At 42.2% G+C, this 22,023-nt stretch overlaps 1 protein-coding gene across 1 annotated transcript; it reads left to right on the forward strand.

Moving 5' to 3' along the window:
- Positions 1-1,286: 1,286 nt before the first annotated feature.
- Positions 1,287-21,344, forward strand: LOC306823854 (DEP domain-containing protein 1B-like). The gene is made up of 11 exons (XM_079343729.1): positions 1,287-1,555; positions 3,032-3,297; positions 11,266-11,410; positions 12,132-12,259; positions 12,800-12,930; positions 13,028-13,075; positions 13,351-13,491; positions 13,678-13,844; positions 15,426-15,602; positions 17,711-17,893; positions 19,708-21,344. Exons 1-11 carry the CDS (start codon positions 1,508-1,510, stop codon positions 19,870-19,872), a joined length of 1,599 nt encoding a protein of 532 aa, XP_079199855.1. The 5' UTR covers positions 1,287-1,507; the 3' UTR covers positions 19,873-21,344.
- The last annotated feature ends 679 nt before the right edge of the window (positions 21,345-22,023 follow it).

Consider the following 22,023-nt stretch of genomic DNA (forward strand, 5'->3'; position numbering starts at 1 on the left):
TACAATTGGTATGTGTTGACATTTAGCTTTTAATAAACCCAGACTTTAATATGTATGTCAGTCATGTATTTATTTATTTATTTATTTATTTTTAGCAGAGGCTGGATTGAGCTGCAATCAAGCCAGGCCTACACCTGCCCTATAACAAGAGTAAAAATGAAGTTTAATTCAAGAAAAGAGTTATAGAAAGTGTAATAATAAGGCAGGGAATTCAAAGCTTGACTGTAAATGTGATTGCAGCCCTTATGTCCTTAGCAGTAAAAATATCTGTAGGAATCAAAGATCACTAGAGGGTTTCTCATGAATTTCAATACAGCTCGGTCACTGTCAGAGTTCATTTTAAAGTGCCAATCAGCTTCTCCTCTGTCAGTCTTGTATTTTGTGCAATTATAAGCAGAATGGGGAAAAAGAAGCTCCTAATATTACCTGTGAAATATAACAGTCTGCTTTTTTTTGTCGCCAAAACCCAAGGGCTCTGCAAGCCATCAAACACTGAATCTACAGCTCTGATGGATAAATTCGGGGGGGGGAGGGGGGGTTATTATCGTTGCAGATCCATTTTAATTGGGAGGGATAACAGTCTTGCTCACTGCCAACTTCGGTTTTGATTTGAAACGCACCGCAGGTGTTCCTTATTTTATTCCAATTAAAATTTTAAGGGCTGTAAAGTCATCATTTGCAGCTATAAACCGCTTGAAATATTAACTCAGATCCTCAACAGGTTTGGAAAATGTCATCCCTGCAATTATTTCCCTTTGTAAAGGCAACTGTGATTTGATTTGATTTTTTTTACTTCACTCTCCATACCTGCAGTCTATCCAGAAGCCTGTAGCTGGGATTCAAATGAAAGATGTTAACACCATCTGGACTTTTGAGTCTTTTACTTTTACTCATTCTATTTCAAACAGTAAAACGTGGCTGCCAATAGCCTATATGTTACCTTTCTTTACACTATATTTAAACTAAAACAAACACATGTTGCTATGTATAACTGGTTTTAGTCTTTGTCATTTTGACTGAGAAGAATTGACAGTCCAAAGTATTGTAATTTCTTAAGTGATTGTTTAATGTCTTTAATTGTTGGGTAAACCTAAAAGCTTAAATATGTTTGTCTCATCTGGTTGACTAATTCTGTAAAAGTTTCCTCCTCTCCCTTTTTCTTGCTTTTATAAAAACGCTTGAATTACATCTTCTCTAGAAATTCAAAGGATGACACAGTATAAAGAAGCAGACTACTAACCCTCGGACCAGCAGTTAACCTATTGATGGAGTGTATTGTCTCTATTCATGAACGCTGCATTCCTGAGGTCACATGATCAACGCACTGGCCAATCACGCAGCTAAAATGAAGTGACGCAGGAGATTCAAAGTTGGCAGCAACGTCTCTGTTAAAGACTCTGGCAGCTTACTGTTTTCATCCCCTATCTGTTGAAGCTTCACAAGAAGAGCTTAACAACTTCTATATATCGATGTCCTCTAACGAGTGAAGTGAGTTTTCAGAAGCAGAATGGAGGGCAAAGTTATCGGGCCGGGTCCGTACAGAGCAACAAAGCTGGTGAGTTTGTTTTGAAGTGTTACCAGGCCAGTCAGGTGTGACGCTCAAGAACTGTAACATTGTGCAACTGTTGCAAGTTTGCTAAATGTTTCTGCATGTACCACCGCGACTTGAGTTACACGTCGTGATTAATATCCATATTCAGCGCTGGTGTTATGTTGTATGTGAATGTGACTTTATTAAGTTTAACTTAATTCAAGATATGTAACTCAGACATACTCGAGGCGTTTAAACAGCCCTCCTGAGAAACGGCAAAACTGCACGCGAAGTCCTTAATTCACTTGTGAACAAAGATCGTTTATTTTAAGAAGCGCTGGGACAACATGCTCCTTTATTGTTTGACGAGCTGTAGTTTTTTTCGGTATTAAACTCATTTTAAAAGGCTACACGTTTCATGCCTATTGCTCGGACTCGTCGTGTTTGCTCGGAAAGTGTAATCCTCTCGATCCATTAGACAGGAGGCAACATGATGTTTTCATTGAAAAGCTATTGTAATATTCAATACAATAATATTTGAGGTGGTATGTGTACCTCAGGGTGCAGCAGTATTCTTACAGTCAAATTAAACACTAGTGTCCCTCTGCTGTTTACATTTTTCCCAAACTAACTTTTTTCATATCTCATATTTATAATAAGCAAAACACGTGTTCTGACAGAGTTAACAATGTATGGGCCATTTTATTACAGTGGTTACTCTATGAAGCTGGTCAGACCTTATTAAAAAGAAATAAAACATCTCTACTGAAAAGAACAATGCAGGCAATACGTCAAAGTGTCTTTGTGACCTTCAGACACATAAATCTAACCACATATAAAGGCCATGTAGAAGCAAAATCCTTTACATTGTAGTTAATAAAAGATGTTTGGTTGATTTATTTATTTTTAATTTGAAGTCTTTTTGGGGTTTCAAGGCAGCAAACGGCTTCACAGTTTGAGGCTCTTCTTGGTTTTGAAGTCCATCTTAAGTCTGTCCCTGCTTTTATCTAACTTTGATTTTTCAGACAGGCCATCTGTGTACTTTGTTGGATCAGATTATCATCACCTCTGCACCATCCAAACACTATGAGGACACAATGTTTTCGTTGCTGTGAAGCCCGCCTGTGTTATTTGTGTTGAGAGGATATTAAAGTAGATGGAGTCACATTAGAGCAAGAAGAGGAAACAAACAAGAACATGCAGAGGCTTTTTTTATAGTCTGCAGATATTGTCTTTTATTTACTTGTCTCTCTATGCAGCATTTGTCAGAGTAAACACAAAAAATGGTCCTGCTGCCTACATCTTTGATCTTTCACGTCAGCATCAGGGAAACATTTGTCATGCTTCTATAATAGTAGTTTACACCACAGTTTACACCACAGAAGAACACATGGTATATTTTTATTTATTTTTTTTATCTATGGAGGGGGAAAAGGGCTTTTCGTTCTTTCATTCTGACTTTTCTTCTCCACCTCATCATATGTCTCCCCCCGTCATCAGTGGAATGAAACCATCAAACTCTTCAGAGGAGGCATGCCGCTGAGAAGGCACTGGGCACACTTCCGCTACTTTGATTGCAGTTTCACAGGATCCGAGGCTGTGGATTACCTGCACGAGCTGCTGAGACGCAACTATAACTTTGGACCTGAGGTGACTCGCTACCAGACTCTGCAGCTGCTCAAGAAGTTCCTGAAGGCCCACGTCATCGAAGACATCAAAGGACGCCACGGGACAGAGGACTTTGAGGACAGCGGTCATCTGTACAGGTGAGACATATTCTTCTTATCTTCAAAAGTTTTACGTCTTACCCCTGAGACATTTCACAATATTTTCTCTACATGAAATAGAAGTATGCTTTATCAGCTTCAGCCTGATATCACCTTACTGTGTTTGTTCATCCCAACACAAACGGAGGCACAAACTTCATGTCATAATTTAAAGGGGACATATTATGAAAATCCACTTTGACAGTGATTTTCAACATTTATTTGGATAACCTGAGTGTCTATTGACCCACACAATGTGAAATAAATCCATCCAGTCCTTTTGTTGGTGGTCTGCTTCAGTCTTACCACCCAGAGAAAAAAATCAGGGTTCCCACAGGTCCTGGAAAACCTGGAAATGTTTTTGTTTTTAAAAAGTCAGATGTCCTGGAAACTGTTTCGTAACCTGGAAAATGATTTATCCTCCCCCTGCCAATGCCAACGGGTTAAAAGTTCCGCGCATGGATTTGTCACTTTATCTTCCAACAACATTAAGGCACAGCGCTTCTTTGCTTCACGCCGGCGCAGCGCCCCACGTCACACTACCAGCCAATCAAACTGCATTTCAGCTAAGAGCAGTTGGCTGACAGGTAGAGCATGCAAGGGAGAGTTCCAGTGGGCGGGTCGTTTACTGAGTAGCAGTGAGTAACTAGGCAACATGTTTCTGATGTAGAGTAACTACATTTAACAGGTCATCTTAATGGGCTACACACTTGTTTTATTGTCTGACAATAGAAAACAGGAAGTAAGTGAATGAAAGCACATTAGGAATTCTGTTTTATTACTATGTGTACACAGATAGATGGGGAGAAGAAATTAGAGAGTAACGACTTCATGGCGACATTATGTCATTAATTTCCTTTATGTTATACAATGAGCCGCTCGGCAGAGGCCGCGGCGATGAATGCTCGTGTCCAGGGTCATCTCCCACGCGCCTCATCAGCACACAGTTGATCGGTGATCAGTATGAACCGGGTCGCGAACACGTGATGCGGTCAAACGGTCGTTCGACTTCTCTCCGTTCACTCTCACCGCGTCTGCAGCTGACACAACGATAGCAACTTCCTCTCACAGTCGCTGTAGTCTGTGAACGTCTCCACTCAGACTCTGTGAAACAGCACTGCGTTAGAGACCGGCAGATAGAGTGCACGCTGTGTGCACACGCAGCAGGAGCAGACAGAGACACACACACGTCTAATAATGAACAGGCTGATTATATAAAGAGTCTAATGTTTTAAAGATAAATCAAGAGAGAACTTGTTTTGTGGAATAATAATTTATTATTCTCTGACAGAGTTCAGTTTATTTTATCTGTAATGTTATAATGCAGGGGGGGTTCAGAGGGGAGCGGGGGGGGGGGGGGTTCAGGGAACTACCTATTTAAAAAATAAAGACAAGCAAATGTATTTTCAAAATTGATCAATTTCCTGACCTGATAAAATAATGGACTGTAACAGATGTGTATGCAACACAAAAACACAATTTGTTTTTTTTCTACATTTAAAGAATGAGAGACGAATGACCGCCGCTGACAAGGTGGTCCACACGAGTATTCAGTACTCTAAATTATTATCCACGGCAGGTTTGCAGCAGCGGGTGGGCAGGGTGGCATCCTAGAACAGCCACACTCTTGAAATTCACATCCCTGACCACCGAAATGTCTTATGTCCACTGTTGTTAGCATAAATGAATGCGCTTTAACGTCGCTAAATTTGTGCTACAGTCATCAGTCAATTTGACTTCATTTCATAACTTTAAACAAATCAAATGTAATTCAATGGGCTTCAAATGTGTGGTGTCCTCTTTTTACAGGAGTAATAACGTCAGAAAGACAAATTCAAATTCAGTTCAGGGACTGGCTAGGAGAGGTGTCAGGAGGCATATAAAGAGCTTACTGCAAGTTTAGCAGAAAGTCGTTTGATGTTGGGAACATGGGAATTTCAGCGCGAAGACAAGGCCACATCGAGACAGCTGCACAGTTAAAGAATAAGAGACGGATTTTATGGAGGGGGGGGGGGGCTGCCTCAAAAGACACAGGCGAGGGAAGGAGCTGTCCAACCAACAAAGAAACACAAACGGCCACAGAAAGTGTCAGTTGTGTCTCTAAAACAGAAACACAAGGAATCGCAGCCTTTTTTTCAAGTTCAGCCGTGTTGGAAGCAGAGATTTGCTGGGTAATTAAGATGGTCAAGTCGCATTATTCATTCAATTCCAACTCTGACATCTCAGCAGTTTTTAGACATGTTACCAGACAGTGCAATTGCCAAACAGTTTTCATGTGGCGCATCAACGTCTGCTTATCTGTTTTGGTTTAGGTCCTTATTTCAAACAACTGATCACAGATATATAAAAAAAAAAAAAAAGAAGAAGCGCAGTGCTACGTGATTTCTTTTGATGAATGGCTGAATAAGATGACACAAACGGAACAGTTGGATGTTGTAGTGCGGTCCTGGAATGAATGTAAAGGGAAGGTTATAATGCGTTATTTTCATTCAGAGTTTATGGGACACACTCAAGCACAGGAGATTGTGGAAAAAGTCAAGACAGCCCTGTCACCACTTCATCCCAATAAGCTCTTACAGATTTCAGTGGACGGCCCGGAAGTTTCTGAGGCTGATTCATCAAAGATTATAAATCTGGGAAGCTGTGGTTTGCATATTGTGCATTTAGGTTTTCAAAATGGAGAGAGAGAACGAGGTTGGAAGGTGGGAGATGTGCTCAGAGCTCTTTGGTAGATGTTCCATGACTCTTCAGCAAGACGAGTTCTTTGAGGTGACAATTTCACAGAAATTTCCTCTGAAGTTCTGTGCCCATCGATGGGTTGAAGACTTAACAGTTGACGAGCGGGCAATAGAGCTGTGGCCAGCTGTGCAACAGTTCATCAAAAGCCACCAGATACTCCCAAAAAGCAAAGTACCATCATCTGCATCCTACTGTACAGTAAAAAAGGCCACTGATGATCTTCTTTTTTTAGGCTAAAGGCTGGTTCACACGGCAGGATTTTAAAATTGTCTGCAGATTTCCCAAACTTTAGAGACCACACACATGGTGATAAATAATCTGAGGTTTTACAGTGTTGGTCGTACAGTGTGTGGTGTGCGGCCACACGGCAACATCAACACACCACACACGAGCCGATTTCACTCGCGAACGTCCCCCGATCAGACTGGAAATCTCGCAAAACCTCTCGAGATCAAACGTGATTCCAGAGTCAACAAACGGACAAAGAGGATGTAATAGGGATCGTTTGTGCTGTTTTTATCTGAAAAAACACGTTTTAAAAGAGGCGTCGGTCAAAGGAGCAGCGACTACGGGAGCATGAGCTGTACTTGCTACATGATGATATGGAGGTGAGTAGTTGTTTTGCTGCCGGTGTTTCCTCGCTACACGCTTTCTGATTGGCTACGCGTCACAGTCAACAGGCTCGTGCTCGTTTTCTCCTCGGAGGGGAAACACCACACATGATGAGAGATCGGGCCAAAACAATCCAACATGTTGAATATCCCCGATTTGAGATCGGAGCGGTCCCGACATTCTTCCGACCAGACGAGAGCGTTCTGAACACACCACACACGGCAGGATGATCTTATAAGATTATCTTATGATGATCGGGGCGTCCTTAAGATTATCGGAAGGGGAGAATCGGGGCCAAAATCGGCGTAATTATCCTGCCGTGTGAACCAGGCTTAAGCTCCAGTGTTTTGCATTTGTTGCCAGACACTTGAAGCTTTTTTTTGGAGAAATTCCAGACAGATGTGCCAATGTTGTCCTTCCAGTCCATCCTGAGAAGCTTGCTGTCATGCTTTATCAAAAGGGAAGAATTGGAGATGGAAAAAAACACCTTCAGTTGCTGAAACTGGACCTCCAAAACAAATCAATCCACTCAAACAGCTCTACATACGGTTTGCCACAAAGCAAGCTTTAGAGAAGGCATCTGAAAAGCTTCAGGAAAATCCAGTGAACATACAGGTGTTCAAGAAAGAATGCGTCTCCTTCCTCGCTGTGGCCTGCAAAAATACTTTCGAGAAAGGTCCTCTTGTGTACCCAGCAGTACGACAAATGAGCTCCATTGACCCTGTAGTCATGGTGACAGAAGCTGTTGCAACAACAATGTTTGAGAAAGGTTCTCTTCAATGCAGGATGGCACACTGCCTCAGACTGTGACAGAGTCCTTGCTCAGTATAAAGCTTTCTCATTGCATGCTAGGGAAAACCATAAAGCAGAGTTCCAAGATTTTGTTTACAGTTGGCGGCTGGATGAATTTTTTTGGAAGCTCTATGAGTGGCAAAGCGGAGTGTGCAGCACTGTGGGACTTGATGAAATGTCTCCTCACACTGTCTCATGGACAAGCAGCAGTAGAAAGAGGCTACTCAGTCAACAAGGACATGCTTGTCGAAAGCTTGAAGGAGAGGAGTCTCGGAGCATTGCGCTCGATTCAGGATGCAATGGCTAAGTGTAAAAAACAGAGAAGAAGAATAATGATACGCAGCGAGATGATGCAGACGAAATGGCAGTGAAGGCAGAAAAAAAGAGGACTTCACATTACTGACTAAATCAAATGCGTATCAGAGAAGTGTGGCAGGGAAAAAGGAATATGCTGGAAACTAAACCCTGGATAGCCTGCAGGAGAGTGTGAAGAAGCTTAAATAACTCAGCAACTTAAGGAGGAGTATTGTCATTAGGTTACATTACATTGCTTTTTTATATGTTGACCTTTTGCACTGCAGGATAACATTTTGGTCTCAGTTATAAAATGTCTTTCTTGTGACATCACAAGTTGAATTCTGGAAAGAAAATCCCCTCCCCTGGTATCTCCACCCATGGACTCCGCCTCCAACCTACAGCCAAACTTTTGCGCAGGTCCGCCATCTTTAGGAGGGGTGTCTGCTTGGAACACTGCTGGGGGGGGGGGGGGGGGGGATTCATTGCATTTAAACTTTAAATGCAATTAGCCCCCCTGGTGTGTGTGTCCAGGTGAGCGTAGATGTGGTTAAGCAAAAACACGATGGTATCATTTACTCCTAGTCAGGGCCAGTAGGCGAACAAGAGGGGATCCAACTCTGGCTTAGCTATCAGACGGAGCTGATCGAGGAGGGGTCTCTCCAGAGTCTTCATGATGTGGGACGTCTGAGTTGTTGATGTCACTGGGACATAGTGTTTTCGGCACAGGGATGGTGCATGACGTCTTCCACAGCATAGGGACTCTTTGAAGACCCAAGCTGAAGAACTCCACAGAGCTGGGGGGGGGGGGCTCAGGCTTTGAGCACCTTGGGGCCATCGGGCGCCCCCAGCCTCTCCTACGTGGCGCCACGTCAGCTGTTGTCTAACTTGGTTGGCTGTGAGGGACATTTTGGAGGTGGGAGGAGGGATGAATCGTCTGCTGTGAGAGAGAGGAAGCCCGTGGCGGGGTGGGTGGATATCAACGTTACCATTCCCTCCCTTTCACTCGCTCACGGTGGATTTACCAACAACAGCTCACCCCGACTTCACATTGAAAAGTTTGAAGGGTGCTGGCAGGAAAAAGCCTCGGTAACATCAGAGTGAAAAAATGTGTCTGTGTTCACACATGCAGCACATCAGGAACACTCGGAACGTTTTCAGGAGTGTCAAAGCAAGTGAAATCAGAGAATTTGTCATTCTCTGATTTCTAAATGTAAACCCCGTCCGTCTTTCATCACACACTGAGTTCAGCCCTTTGAGAGTGGATATGATAAACAGAATAGAAGGAGGGAAGGTGGACAGACAACACATGGAGCAACACGTTGCTTCATGCTCACACTGTTAGACCTCAGTATTATAAACCGAGCACACAGATTTATTATAAACTGAGCACACAGATTTAGTTTAATCTTATATCCATTGGTTATCAATAGGAATGTAACGATTCACTATACGTTTCTTTCACGATTTATTTAACAAAATGAGACTGAAGAAAAATGCTAACTAAAAAGATCCCTGGCTCTTAAACTCGTTTGGGCGACTGGGGCTACAAACCTGCTTGTTTAAATGCTTTGGTCTCTGCAGCTGCCATGGTAACGCCTACTTATTACAACCAGCCACCTCTGCTCTACAGCTGCTGACACTCACCATATTACTGACATGGTCCCATATTATCTTTTTGACTGGTCAAGGTGTCGGGTAGATGAAAAAAAATTCACCGGCCAAACATGTTTTATACCAGGCGAAATGACACATTTGTTGTTGTACATTTAATTGAGAAAGCATTATGTTCTGTCGAATCAATCACAAAGTTAAGTCACAGATTCAATAAATTGATCAGATCAGGAAATTGAAAAAACACATTTGTTGGTCTTCATTTTTTAAATAAGTAGTTAACAGACCCCCCTACTCCCCTCTGACGCCCCCCCCATATTACAAATTAAACACTTAAATCCATCAGAGAGTCTGAGTGAAGAGAAGACGTTCACAGTCTGAGACTGCAGCAGATAGCTGCCGCTACATAAAACACTTTTAATATTCACAGCATAGTTTGGATGACTTTATGATAAAACATTTACCCACTCTGTAGCAGACAGCTCTCTGTAATGAACTCACCAAACGGAAAATCTACCCGCATGTGACGCTTGGCTGATTTCAGACGCTGTTACTGCGATGAATTTTTTACAGTATCGATGTGAACCGTGGTGCCTTTAAATCGATTTTTAGCTGCCCCACGATTGATCTTTACATCTCTGTTTATCAACACGCATGAATCTGTAATATTTCGTCCACAGTCTCGCATCTGACGGCAGCTTACACCTCACACACTGTTCAAACTCCCAAAGTGACAATAATAATAATAGTAATAATATTACAGGAATATTAATAACTGAATGTACTCCGCCCTACAGCCTCAGGGAGGAAAAAAAACACAAAAGAGAGAGAGGTGTGAGCGAGTGGAATGTGTACTAACAAGCAGCGCAGATCTGCCCTTTGGCCAAAAAGAAAAAGTGGTGGGGTAAAATCCTGTTTGTATCCTACAGCACTGCTCTACTAATGTCCACACTACTAAAGTCTGTCTGTGTATCTTAAAGGATTCCTCCAATCAATCAAGTACCTTCGATTTCTGAAAGGCCTGGAGATCCATTGAACCCAGGACTACTGTTCAGTGCACTGGTGAAGGCCACGCGATACTGCCAGTAATTTACATGAGAATTCCCTCGCACGTGTTCTTTCAGAGGGGACACACGTGTGTCTCCTGTGCTTTGTCTCAGACGCAGCACCAGGATAGATTTGTCTGAGTCTTAACACGTTAACTGTTTCCCTTCTTCTATGCCATATCCTTTCGCCTTCATTTGAAGATTTCCTCTGAATCTTTATGAAACTTTAAAATCCCTGATGACGAGAAAGCTGCTAGCCGCACGGTTGATTAGTGTGTCTCATATGTGCTTTTAAAACGTCGGCGATCAGAGCAGGCTGGAACTGTCAGCAGCTGCTTTTTCCCTTTTTTAAAACATTTTTTAAATTTATTTTTTACGATTTTTACTTTTCTGACTGGGGTGGCCCCGCACTTACTTATGTAGGTGTGGCATGACTCAAACCTTTTAACCCAGATATTGTTTTGTTTGTTGAAGTTTAGATAAGATACATGTTCCTTTCAACATAGTCATCTTTTACATTTGGCAGTTTTATGAACTCAGAGTGTGAGATTTAGGTCTCATCATAAAACAAGATAATCCTCTACAGACCCCTCAACAGGGGGACTTTGTAAAAGAAGAAAAAAAACAAACAAGAAAAATAGAAACAGGTTCATTTAAGCTGCTTATCTTACTTGCTCTCTTGTATGTTACTAGTTTTCTTGAAGTAAGCAGGTGATTTAATGAAGAAGGAAAAAAATGCCGACCAGAGAATATTTAGTATCTGTTAAAATGCAAGAATTGATGTCTACAGCCTTTACAGGAGAACTCATTGTTGCATGTCCAATGATTGTCCTTCCCTGTCTGATCCCGCTGCCGTCCTCTCCCCTCTCAGGTTCCCGACACTTTCTCCCCTGAAATCGTTTCCAGCGAGGCCTCTGTTGAAGGACGGCAGGGACTTGCCCAGACTCATTCGCTGGGATGACTATGAAGAATTGCCCCAGCGGGAAAACATCCCGCCTCCGAAGTCTGCTGTCATGGTGAGAAAGAAGCAAGAAGACAGCTCAGCTCCTTCTGTGGGCGTCCTTACGCTGCGTCCCAGTTGAACTGGGAAATTCAGAGTTCAAAGCCGGAAGTGAACGCCCCCTGAAGAGGCCAGATCCTCTTTGTGTGTGATTAAATCAATCACACTGATAGTATTATGACAGTTCTCTCTGTGGACATGCTGTCACGTTATTTTTGTGCATGAATGAATGAGTAACGCACGCTGCTTGAATTTCATCAGCATTGTGAAAACTTAATAGAGGGCTGGATAAGCTAATAAAACAGAGCTCATTTTCGTGTTTTCTTTTTGTTTTCAATAATTCCCGTAAGCAATACTTTCTCACAAAGAAGCTTAAAGGAAAGTGTAGTGTGAAGCATTCCAAACAAGAGCTGGACAGAAACGACCCCTTACATCTCCTTTATGGTAGATGAAACACCAAAAAGTATTACACTCTCCTTTTTTTTTTTTTTCTTGTTCGACTGTTAGCGTCTTGTCATGTTAAAGTGCCCTCGTGTTGAAGTGAGTAACATTGACATTCTTTACTATAGTGTTTCGACCACTGCAGTGATTTATATTTACGATGGAGGAGGCCTTACAGCTGACCCTCTGACTTCTATTTTGTCACATTTCAGGATTATGTGTTTCACACTGTTTGGTGCTGTGTTCCCTCAGTTGAAGGAGCTCTTTGATTCACGTCTGCACATCTCTTTGAACAGACCTCCGACCTGTGGAACAAAAGGCACAGCGTCGCCATCGGCGACGTACACGAATGCAAGCTCATACGGAGGAAGGAGATTACGCCAAAACAAGTGGACCACATCTGGAAGTCGATGACAGTTGCACAGTATGTCACATGTCGACGTCGACCACACACATTTAGCATTTGGTTTGGATACTTCACTCTCAGATGATATGTGAGCATTTTTAAAGGCTATAGCATCCATTAAGAAGAAATTAATTTTTAACAGCAGCCAGAGTGTTCCCCCTCAGCACAACAGACGGATAAATAATTAACCATCAAGTTTGATGGAACAGGTCAGAGAGCCAGAGATGGATTGAGCTTTCCATTTTAAAAATCGCTGAATTCCTTCCTTCCCGACAGTGTTGACAGCTTCTATGTATCAGTGTCTCTTTGAGCTCTTTAATCCAATCATATATTTCATCACCTGCTCTGAGCCCCTTTTAAATCCAGAGCTGGAAATAATTTTTCAAATCTCAATCTGCGGCATAAAAACTTCTTCAACAAAGTTTTCAATTCGATAATGGACATGTTTTTGAAAGTACCAGAAAAGTAAATCTTGGAGCAATATTTTCCCACCTTCAGGACGCCCCTCAGACTGCCGCTCACTTCTGCGAGATTTGGATGCTAACTCTGTTGTTTTAGTTTACAGAGAGTGCTGGGCCTTCCGTCGTTGGATGGAGTTTTAAACCACACACACGTGAATGGCAAGCACATCGTTCACAACGTGTTCAAGGTCAATAAGACGGGCATTGTTGTACTGGAGAATAAAGCCGGTATGATGGATTCATTCACAAGTTAAGAAGAATAGTTTGTGGTGACGCCAGAGAGTTTAACAACTGAAGTCGGCTTTTTCCCCTATTGCCATTTCAGAGGACATGCCGTATTGGGTGATATCAGCCATGAAATGTCTTGCTAATTGTAAGTATATCTTAACTTTAGGACCTAGAAGTAGTGAGTGCAAGTAGCTTCAAGACATTTGTAAAATGTTAAAAAAACATGGAGAATACTGAATCTATAGGTGTTATCAGTATTGATTAGATCTGAATGTGATGGTGCAAACATGTGACATTAAATCCGAAGGCCCTTTGTCCTTCTTGTTTGTATGATTAATACAGACTGGGTTAAAATGTCTGCTCCAGACAGATGTGCACTTTCTGTGACCCGTTTCCAAATGCACTTGTCTTCTTTCCCAGGGCCAAATGGCAATGAAACCAAACAGCCAATGTACCCGGGTTTCGAGAGGGATGTGCTGAGGACAGTAGGAGATTACTTTCAGAGACTCAAGGAGCCCCTGCTGACTTTCCAGCTATATGAAGTCTTTGTTAACATTCTCAGTGAGTGCATCACGATGTGCTTCCACTGCTAAGATTTGTGCAGTGCTTTTCTTCTCGTGGTTATGTTGTGTCTAGCCTGCGTGTTTGCTCATCAGAAGCTGGACTCTTTTTTTATTATTGTTCTCTCTCTCTCTCTCTCTCTCTCTCTCTCTCTCTCTGCGTCTCTCTCTCTCTGTGTCTCTGCAGGCTTGCTACACAATCAGGAGGTAGCCACTGAGGCTCTTCAAGTCAGCTGTCTCTTACTGCCACCGGCCAACCGAAGACGCCTTCAGCTTTTACTGCGCCTCATGGCTCGGGTCTGCCACAATCCCCACCTGCCTCCACTCAATGACACCATCGCGACCCGCACACTGGTATACAGAGCTGACAGTTATTTGCAATATCTCTTTGTGCTACTGCTACGTATCTGAGGTCAAAGAAGACTGGGAATTTGGGCAATCCACTAAATCAGCCTTGGAATATTATATAGACTAATGAACAATCAGTGCAAATATATAGCCATCGACAAATCCCTTTTGCGGCCTGCAGGCATTTTAAATTGAGCAGCCGAGGTTTGAGTTTGCTTGGGCTCGTTTAGTTTTGATTGGATTTTGACGAGGTGAAAGGAACACATCTGACACAGTCTCCCTGCAGGACAAGGGGCAGAGAGAAGCTGTGGGGAAATACTGTTGGTCCAGAATCCCTCCCAACCGTTAATAAGACCGCTGGATGCAGGACAGTGTTTTCACGGAGACTGAAAACCTTCTGCTTCTTTAAAAAATGTGGTTTAGAATACAGAGTGTTCTGAAACTTCTCTCCTGTAGACATAACAAGAAGTGGTTGCGTAATGATCGCTGTGAGATTAGAGTAGAATACATATTTATGGCCTCCCCAAAGGAGGACATTAGCCTCAGGCTCTCCAGAGACATGGAGCGGCATTGAAACATGTAGGCAGTACACATTAAAAGCAGTGAGTGGGCTGGTTCAGATTCTATTATTCTTTGTGTAAGGTTAAGGTGTATTGCACTTTTAATAAGTGACTTATTAAATAGGTTTTGCTAGTTAAATGGACTCTATAGCGCCTCTATGATCTAAGGACATGGGTTACCAAACTTTCTGACTACACAGACCAGACAGTCATGTTTCTGAGGGTCAGGTGCGGTGTGGGGATTATAACACACCTGTTGTTAATCTCTGTTGTTAAGATATATGAAGTCCAGTAAAAGCACAACAAACAACAGTAGAAAATCAAAAACGTGACTGTCCATCAGTGTTAGCCCTGAGCCTGTTTTTTTTTCCCAGAGACTGCTGCAGAGCATCGTTTTTTAGCCAAGCCAATAAAACATCACCAGAAGCAACTAGACTCAGAATGAATGAAGGAAAAAAAAACCTGATCCAAAAGTAAACATATTAGTAGCACTATGTTCTGTACTCTGCACGGCATGTCAGAGAAATACAGCCAATATATCCAACTCCAAATCTGATTGGTCGAAATATATGCCTTGTTCACTGCAGAGAGATACACTTGGCATTCTGAAGTCATCATGGCAGATTTTTGACCTGGAGACAACAACACACGGGCAAAATCTGATTGGATCAAAGCCCATGTCATTAAAGTGAGCTGCACTGGAAGCAGCTCATATGAGGGAGTGAGAAGCTTTGAAGTGAAGATAAATTATTTTGGGTACAATACAAATAAAAGTAACAAACTTACATTTCAGTATTGTTTGTTCTTCCATTAATTTATGACCGTGACGGCCCACCACTGATTTCATGCTCGGACCAATCAGTCTGCTTACATACTGAAAAGCTCCTCTAGGTGTTTGCCTCGTTGCTTTTATTTGATAGATGCTCATCATAGTCTATCATCCATATTTGTGTCAATGAAAGAGCACAGGGGTGAGCTACACGTTCTCGGTGTCTTATTATCTAACTTATCTGCTGTCTCTTTCTAGATGGTGCAGATGTTCTCCCACTGCGTCCTGGGCTCAGTCGATGAGATGGACTTGGACGAGCTGCTTGCCACTAAACTGGTGACCTTCATGATGGAGTGCCACAACACCATCTTCCAGGTTCCTCCCAAGCTGCGTCACCAGGTCGACGAGCACCTGTCCCATCTCAAAAGAGTCCAAGTTAGTACGACGCGCAAAGTTGATTTTGTTGGAAATGTTGGATTGTTTGAAGGATCCCCCGCTAAGCAGAAACTCCACTTCCTCGTCCGCCCAAATCGCCGCTGTGAAAACAACGCTTGATGCGCATGCTCGCAATGTTCTTTTATGCCGTTTGATGTGAATAAGAAACTGCTATCATCGCCACCAACTGGCCTGGCATGCTTATGTGAGCGTTTTCCCTTGTTTTTGTGTGTTGCAATGTGGACTGAGAGATTTTTTTTATTTTTTAAACGGTTGGTGTAGACAGGATTTTTAATTTTTTTTTTGCAAGCGGAGGGGGGAAAACAGGTTTTTAGAAATATCCGTATACATGTGGACGTGGCCTAAGATCACACAGAAAAAAAAACCTTTATCAAAGAACATTTTCCCTCCTCAGCTGGACGTAACTCGACTTGTAGATGAAAAAACCTCCATGAATCTTAATAATGTATCACTCTCTCTACTGTTGTTCTCTATAGGATATACACATCACTGCAAATCTGCTTCTATTCATTTAGAGACGTCAATCAAAACACTTACATCTACTGCTCTGCTCTGATCTGATGAGGTCAAGTTACACACACACTTTTTATTTAGCTTATACTTGTGTGTCTGAGCCCTGTCTGTACTGCAGAGGGCGCTGTGTGAGCCGGCTGTGCGCTCTGGAAGAGAGTATATGTTAGTTTACAGAAACACTGAAGCAGGCTGACATGTTGGTCGAGTGAAGCTACTGGTTGTTGTCACACAGCTTCAGCTGCATGTCAGTGATCAGTAAAAAGACGAAGCAGAGTATGAAACAAAGTAACCACTACCAATGACATAATAATAATAATAATAATAATAGCAATAACACATTAGTTTTATATGGTGCTTTTCTAAATACCCAAAGACGCTTTGACCAAAGACAAACAACAACCAATAAAGAAAAGCAATGTAAGGGGGAGGATGGGGTTTAGTGATTGTAGGCGATGTTGAAGAGGTGAGTTTTCAAAGATTTCTTGAAGGATGTGACACCATCTGACTTGTTTGTGAAAGTCGGTGAGAAAATGTATAAGAATCTATTTTAAAAGACAAGAATAAGAAATGATAGAACAGCAACAGTGTGCGTGTTGATCACTGTATGATAACACTCTGTCAGTATCATTAAGTGAAAGTAGGATTGCTCGTCTGAATCAAATGTTTCAAGACAATCCTGCCACCGTGCTCTGAAGATTTGTGTTCCTGTATCTGCTTTGCTTTCTGTTGCTATGTCAAATAGAAAAACACTTCAGGAACACAGTCTTTGGAATCTTGAGGAACATCTCTTCCCCACGAACACGAGGTCACCCTGCGTTTTCAATTATACCCTGAAGCAGCTGGAGAAGCTCTTCTTTCAATAAAACAAGGACATGCAACTTGTGTTCCATCGAGCTTGGGACATGCAGACTTACAATGCAGCAGAAAACACTGTGAATGAAGTCAGGGGATGAAGTATGTATCATCAGCAGGGGTTGGAAACAATTGTAAATCTTTTAGGAGCCGTATTAAAAAGCACTTTCATCGTTATCATTTCTCAACAAGTCTTTTCTGCCTGAACGTTTTAACAGACGGGGCTCGTGCTTCCTCTCTCTGAAAGTACATTTTTCTTTTGATTTTTCCGCCTGTCCAATTGGTCTCCCTCATGGAGTGGAATGGTTTTCTTTCTCTTTGCAGTGTTGGTGAATATTGATGCGTGTGCATTATGTTTTCTTTTGGCAAGAAATATCCGAATATGTAGAACACAGACTGCATAGGCAGTGAGCGTCGCTTGTCCCTCAAACGAAGGCCCAACACTGGCCGTCTAAGCGTATACATCCCACACTGTGAACGGGACTGAAAATATGTTTTTTTTTTTTGTTTGTTTGTTTGTTTGTGAAAACTGAGAATTTATTTTCAAACATGTTTAACCTTGAGAGACTTCTATTTCCTCAAAAGAACATTATTTATTCATGATGCAGCAGTAAAAGCGACATAATTCTCTACGGTTTTTATTTATTAAGCTAATTTTTCATTTAAACTCGTATTTCTGTAAGTATGTCCATTCATCTCCCGTTTCTCTTTTCTTCCTTCAGATCAAATACGCAGGGTCAGACACAGACTTCAGTTCTTCTCCAGCCTTTTGTAAACAGATCAGCAGGGTTGAGTCTGAGGAGCAGAAGGTGATTGGAACACAGACCCCCCTACAAGAGCTGCTCGAAGGCCTGATTGCAGACAAAGAACTACCTGCCAAGGACAAGAAGAAAAGGCTGAAACAGGTACGGCTGTTATGATTGGACGAGAGAAACGTCACTAAATGTTTGATCTAGGACCTTCTTTTTCTTCTCTCTTCACTTTTGTGTTACGAAAAGTGGCGGGCGCATTTTTTTTAAGGCCAAACGGCATTACTGTGTACTGCATAAATGCATCAGGGGGTCACAAATGTGTTGATATCTGACGCACGGAACCTGCCAATATCTAATTTAGTGATGCAATGTCGTGGGACCAACCCCGTCTATGCAGTCATCAATCGGGGGTAAACTGGGAAAATATTCCGTCTTTGTAACTGCATTACCTCGACGCAACTTTGCCAACCGCAAATCTAACCTGGAAGCGGAAGATTCTGGAAAAATGGGGTCAAACCGCGGTAATGTGCGAGGCCATTTTTCTTCAAGCCCTACCGCCTCACACGGAGGCGTCGCCACAACACCAGCGGTCGCCTCTGCCTCATCATGTACAGAGGAACCAGCTCTAGAGAGTACGAGAGAGAGCGGTCATCACCATCAGGTGTCCCTGCCGCAGACTTAACCTCCACAGCCGAGGTACAATATCCCCAAGTTGACCAAACCACCAATCACAGCTGCTCTCAAATCATCCTTACAAAGAAAACAAGCCACGTTAGCACTGTAGTGGTACCGCACCGTAGTATCAAACAAATCAGCCTTCTTACACCTCTCAAGACTGCTTAGCTTGGGATTAACCACTAATTCCCCCAAAACGAACTCCATGCCAACCACAATCTAACGCCACCACCGCGCTCAACACCAAATTGCTCTCGCCCAATGTCCACAGACACAAGCGCCATAAGGCATATGCAACATAAAAACAAACTTTCCCAGCTCCTGCCTACTTTCACTCACCTGTTTATCTTCTGGAGCCGTGCCGGGCTGGTGTCGACTTACAGGCACACATCAACAGCCGAAGCTTTGAAACGCCAGCCACCTTTGGAGAACACAGCCTCCGCCCAGGATTGCCCCCCGAAGCTAAAAAAAAGGCAACATTAAAATGAATGCCCGAAGGACAAAGCTGATCAGGCACAGCTGGGCATTCCCAATCTATGCTGAGAAAGCAGTTCCTACGTCACACAATACGCTCTCAATCGCGGTCCACACGTGAACAATACCATATATGGAACTGGGAAATCCCGGACGAACCCCCAATTGTTACGTTCAGAACTGTCTGGGTATTTAGAAGTAACGTTATAAAAGAATAACTAAACCATACATACCAGGGAGGGAAGAGACGGTGCGCTGGTAGAAGTTATATAACCCAAATATTTTATTAACAAACAACAGTATGATCTCGAACACAAAACAATCCACTCAATAGGAGGGACGTCAACGTACAATCAACCCCTCTCAAAAACCACCAGCTCTAGAGAAAAAAACTACACAGATATTATTATTAGTTTATTATTTTGTGTACAGTCCCTTTTTACATTAAAAGGGGCAGCTTTAGCCTTTGTGGCTAATTTCCAGCTGCAGCCCTGGCCAGTTGTGAATCGGCAGCCTGAAGTGTATAAACACCCACAGCGCAGAAGCACAATGAAAACGCGGCTGGCGAGATGACATCCATCACCGAAGCAGCTGCGCAGCTCCACCGACTCCTCCTCTATCATCCCCACCTGATTGAAGCCCGCTGCGCAGCACCTGAAACAAACACAGAGACGCACATACACTCACTACGGCACTAACAGTATGGGCAACCACAGCGAAATGTGACTGCTGATCAAACATCTGCAATTAAATGAACCATGTACCATGTATTAAAGTCACCCATACTTAGACAGTAATGCATTTCCTCCCCTCTGCAGTTCCAGAAGTCGTACCCTGAAGTGTACCACCATCGATTTCCCACCGAGGAAAGCAAAGCTGCCGTCATACCTGAGAAAACTCCTCGGCTCAAACCTCATCTCATGCTCTTAAACCTCAAGAAACCCTTCCAGCCCTTTCAGAGGAGCTGGAGTTTCAGGGCCTAATCAGTCTCTCTCTTTATCTCTCTCCCCCCCCCCACCCTCTCTCTCTGGCACATCTGCACTACAGGCTCTATTAACCACACAGCAGCAGCGCTATGAGACGAGGAGCACTGAGGCTGTAATGGTACACTGGACACTAAACACCATTTACCACTACAGCCTGTGATTCAAAATAATGACTTGGACTTTGGAGCACTATTAAGATACGTTTATAATTAAAAGGCTACCTTAGCACAAATACACAATAATAATAATAATAATGGTACATGCCAAGTGATATCTAGATAGCTTGGTTCAATAAATTGTAAACATTTATCTGAAAGTATAGAAATAAGAAGAAAAAACGTCGATAGCTGAGTCGACCCTGAATGAACAAGAACTAACTCAGTAATGGTGGAAACTTGAACAAAGAAAAGAAACTGAATCCACTAGCACTAAAATGATCACTGATGTTTCTTAAAATAAACTCTAAATAGTTTCATGTCTTTGCTACGTCTTCCTAATAAGAATACTGTACGTTACAGTAGAAAGGTTCAGAAGAATAAATGGCTTGTTACGGATTATTCTATACCTGAAAGTATGAGTGAAATGCATTTCAAAAGTATTAATAGATGATTAGATGCTGCCATTAAAGTTTGTGAACGTAATCGTGTTCCATTGTTGATGCACAGTTTTGTAGTTTGAGAAATGTTTGGATACATTTCACCGTATTACGATTCGCCTTAAGAAAGACGATGTTATTTCATTTATTCATGTAATATTATGTTGCATTTCATTTCGAAACCTGCTTAATAAAGTGGAACCGGTTAAATAAGAATCGAGGCAGCTCAGATCCTAACCCTAAAATACCAACAAACATATCAGGGGTCTGCTGAGAAAGGGGTGGGGCTTGTTGCGTTTAAAAAAAACATTGTACTTTGTTAAGATGAAATTGGAGAATACATGTTTCTGTAAGAAGAAATTGTATTCTGAGAAAAAGGGAAATCTCATCACGGCCCCTCTCGCTAAACGCTCACTACGCCTTACTTGAAAGTTCCTTTAGTGTACGCACTCTGAAAACGACTTGTGTTATTCTGTATATAAGAACCATTCGTAGTGATTGGTACATATTTCAATGTTAAATATACTCTTTCACTGTTTTCTGTCACTTCTCTTACCTGCTGCTCTTTCATGTCAACCAGGACGTTTCACTTAATTTGACACTTGGAGTTTTTTTTTTCTTGTTTTTTATGATTAATGCTGATCTCTCTTTATGAATCCTCAGAAATGCTCTTGAACAAATAATGCTGGAATAACTGTTACACTTGAATCGCTGCTCTTAGTTAAATCAAAAATGCGGACATTGGTATACAATATAAACTATTGTGTATGGAAAAAAAATTACAATGTTTTCTTCTTTGGTGTGTATACAGTTTATTTTTGAAAGTCTGTGTGCATGTTCACCAACATTTGTGGTTAAAATAAAAATGAATACAGATGTGTAAAATCTCACCAAAAAATTGCACAGACATGGACTTCCATGTTTGGTAGTAAAAGAAAAAAAATCTCCTTTACCAATGTAAATATGAACTGTCGTAGGAAGATTACTTTGCCTCAAGTCAGTTACTAAACATTCTGCCCTTGTCAACTGCAAGTTCTTATTTTGGGATGTTAATGTGGCAACGGGCAACAATACCCGAATTATAGAGAGTCCATATCCAAGCTAACTATGAGCCGTGAGCAAGGAGGCTGGGGCTCAGTTTAAAGAGTGTCAACCAGAAAATATAGGACCCCTAATCTTATGGTTGACACTTACCCTCAAATTGCTCCCACTGCTTTGTCTGTGGTGTTTGCATGTGTGTGAATGGGATGAGTTGCTTCTGATGGGTCACTTTATATAGCATCCACTGTCATTAGTGTGTGAAGGGGTAGGTGTGACATGTGGTGTTAAAAGAGCTTTAACCCGCGTTTCTACACAGCAGTCCGTTATGGATCGGTACAGTTTGGTTCGGTAAAGCCTGATCCTGTTTGTTTCCACAGTCACCTGTGCCCTATTTGGTAAAGCAGCGTGTAAGCCGGATGCCGATAGCCGCGTCAGCTACGTAATAGCGTTACATAATGGCAGCTAACTGCTAACTAATAAATTCCGCAAAGGAGAAAAACAAGATACAAACA

This window comes from Symphodus melops (assembly GCF_947650265.1).
Source record: "Symphodus melops genome assembly, chromosome: 5".
Lineage (NCBI taxonomy): Eukaryota > Metazoa > Chordata > Actinopteri > Labriformes > Labridae > Symphodus > Symphodus melops.